Raw genomic sequence first — 3,124 nt, forward strand, 5'->3', positions numbered from 1 at the left:
TTTTCATTTTCAGGTATATGGTAAAAATTGATGCGGTAAATCGTGGAATGAGGAGTGGCAATTTAATCTATTTATCCATAACCCATCTAATAAATGCAGTTAATAATATAAATAGATCCACTCTATCTAATATTCTTTTAAAATCTAATTAATGATATTTTCTTTAATGCAATCTAATGAATATTCTTAAGAAAATATTATTATATTTATTTTAAAGACTATTTTTTTTTAACAACGAGCTGTTTCTCTATACAAAAAGATTGTTTATTTATTATTTTCAAAAACAGTTTTTAAATATTATTTTGATTTTAATATTTTAAAATAATTAACTCAAACTAATTTTACTTATTATTTTTAAAAACTGATTTTATTTTGTTATTTAAAAAACTGTTTTAAAAAAGTGATTTTAATTGGTAAAAAAAATCTGTTTTTCAAAAAAGTGATTTTGAAAAAACTGATTTCAGAAAAACTAATTTAAAAAATTCATATTGATGTTATGTTTAAAATAAAAGTAAAATTTTTTAATTTTTAATTTAATAATAAAATATGATTGGTGGTGGCCGATTAGCCGAGCTTCACCGCGGATCACCCCACAATCACCACCTATTATATCAATAATGAATAAATTATCTCTTTTCAAAATATAAGAAAACTGTTTTCTAAAAGTAAAAAAATAATGAAAATATTATTTAAATTAAAAAACAGTTTTATGAGTTATAAAATTATTTAAAAAAATATTTTTAAATAATGAAAATATTATTATTGTAGATATATAATTATTAGAGTATTAAAAAAATTATGAAGAGAATTAGATGAATATTAATCCATTAAAATTATGATAATGGACTGATTTGATTTGGTTTCATGTGTAATGGGTCAATTGAATATTTTTTTTACTAACTTTCAATAGATTTTAATGGATTTATTGATTGTTTCAATTCATCTAAATTCAAATTTATTCAACCAATCTATTTTGCCACCCTCAAATTTAATAATTCTGTAGCAAACAAACACACTCATTCATAAACACTTGACTTCTCAAATTACGTTTGAAACCATTCTACAAACAAAATATATAAACTATATTAAGGATTCACTTAGTATTTCTTGAGATTTTATTCAAATCTAAAAATTGAATCATAAAATTATAAAATTCTAATATTAAAATTCAAGATTCTAATAATTAATAGTGTGTGGTGTCGCTGATAGGTTGTAACTGTTGTCACATATTCTAAATAGAAAAATTGAATATTTATTCTAAGTATAAGTTGCAAATATAAAATTTTAAAGTGGTTAACTTACAAAAATTAAGAATATCAATAAAATTTTTAAATATACTATAAAAAAATTATGAAGCCCTCACTAATTAACTAATTAGACGTCTTGCACCAATATTGTGGTTGCACATATTAATTGTCAATCCAGTGTACTCTTATTGTAAATCCTTTCTTATATTTTATCTACATTGAAAAACTTAGATACTAAAAAATTAATGAGTCTGCGAATACGAACGTAAATTTAAATTCAAATCCTATTTGTCTTGAATAAAATTAATACATTTTATAAATATTTTATATATTTAATACGACCAATATTTTAGAGATAATTTTTCAAAAGGGTTTATTTTCGCCTACTTATACTTGCACAGCGTAGTCTTTATCCACTCTCTCAATCTAATAATAAGTGTTACATTTGTAACATTGTCGCATATTATTTGGTAATTTCAAATACCAATAAAACATATTTTTTTTTCCAGGGTTATTGTCATTTATCATCGAACTTATGGTGGGTTAATAATAAAAGAGTGTACAATCGAATATTTGAATCCTGACCTATTATTTTGCATCAATAATTGGTATAAGTAGTATTTTTTTTCTAAAGATGCACGAGCATTACCTTAAAAGACAATTAATATAAAATGAATTTTTAAACAAAAGCAAACATGTGCGGAAAATAAGAGGACCGTCATTTTTATTACATCAAGAAACGAAAGCAAACAACAACACATATGTTACATTAATTATTGATGTTTAGAAAGAAAACATCAACAACGATTTTTATTCTCCATCCTCTTATTTATTCTTAATTTTCATAATATCATAAAGATTCACATTATTATTTTAAAAGTTCATAACTTTGTTTTTGATCTTGTGCCCCATGATTAATTCTTCATAGGTATTATGCCTTGAAGAGATGGCCAATAGTCAAGAGTGTTCTTCACACCACCCATAATGGTATCATTTGTTGATCCAGGTGTAAAATGGATACGTGCATAATATTCTCCTTTGAAAAGATAAGCTTCATTTGTCTTATGAGAAGCAAAAGCTGCCTCAATTCCATTTTCAAATATTGTGCCACGTAAGCAAGGAAAACCATCCGTAATGTCTTTGATATTTTGAATGAGACGATTGGTTTCATAATCTATACGAGCATACTTGTCTCCTTTGAATAAGTAAACTTCTTTTCCCTTTGTTGATCTAAATGCAGCATCTATTCCATTTTCAAACATTGTTCCTTCGAAAAAAGGAAACATGTCAACGATTTTCTTAGGACCTAAGATTATTTTGTCTTTGTTGGAATGTGGAGCATAGTCTATGAGAGCACAAAATTTTTCATAAAATATGAATGCCTCATTGTTATCGGTGTCAAAGGCACAATCTATTCCATATGTTCCAAATATTGTATTAGCAAGTGATTTATATCCATCACGAACAAAACTCGGCCCATACAAAACTTTATCGTTGGTTGTTCCTGGAGCATAATCTAAAAGCACGTACTTATCATTGATGAATAAGTAAGCTTCATTGTTCCTAGATGAACGAAATGCAGCATTTATGTAACCAAAATTTGTCATCTTTTGGTATTGTAAGTTTCTAGGCGAGAATGAAATATTTTGGTTTTTTAAGAAAGGTTATGTTGTGAGAAAATAAAGGAAAATGAAGAAAGATATATATAGGCACACACTTATAAAATAAAAATGATAAAGAAATTTTCAAATTTGTGTCTTTAAAAATAGAATCAATGGAAATGTTAAAAAATTATATTATTATATTCAAAAATATGTTTTTATTAATAGGTATTTTATCTTATCTTTATAATATACGATAATTTACTTCAAAAGTAT

General features: G+C 24.8%; 1 protein-coding gene across 1 annotated transcript; it reads right to left on the minus strand.

The window, feature by feature from the left end:
• Positions 1-1,945: 1,945 nt before the first annotated feature.
• Positions 1,946-2,912, minus strand: LOC101512722 (albumin-2-like). Its single transcript, NM_001364735.1, has one exon. It carries the CDS (start codon positions 2,852-2,854, stop codon positions 2,162-2,164), a length of 693 nt encoding a protein of 230 aa, NP_001351664.1. The 5' UTR covers positions 2,855-2,912; the 3' UTR covers positions 1,946-2,161.
• Positions 2,913-3,124: the final 212 nt, after the last annotated feature.

Source organism: Cicer arietinum, chromosome 8, assembly GCF_000331145.2.
Source record: "Cicer arietinum cultivar CDC Frontier isolate Library 1 chromosome 8, Cicar.CDCFrontier_v2.0, whole genome shotgun sequence".
In the NCBI taxonomy this organism is placed as follows: Eukaryota; Viridiplantae; Streptophyta; class Magnoliopsida; order Fabales; family Fabaceae; genus Cicer; species Cicer arietinum.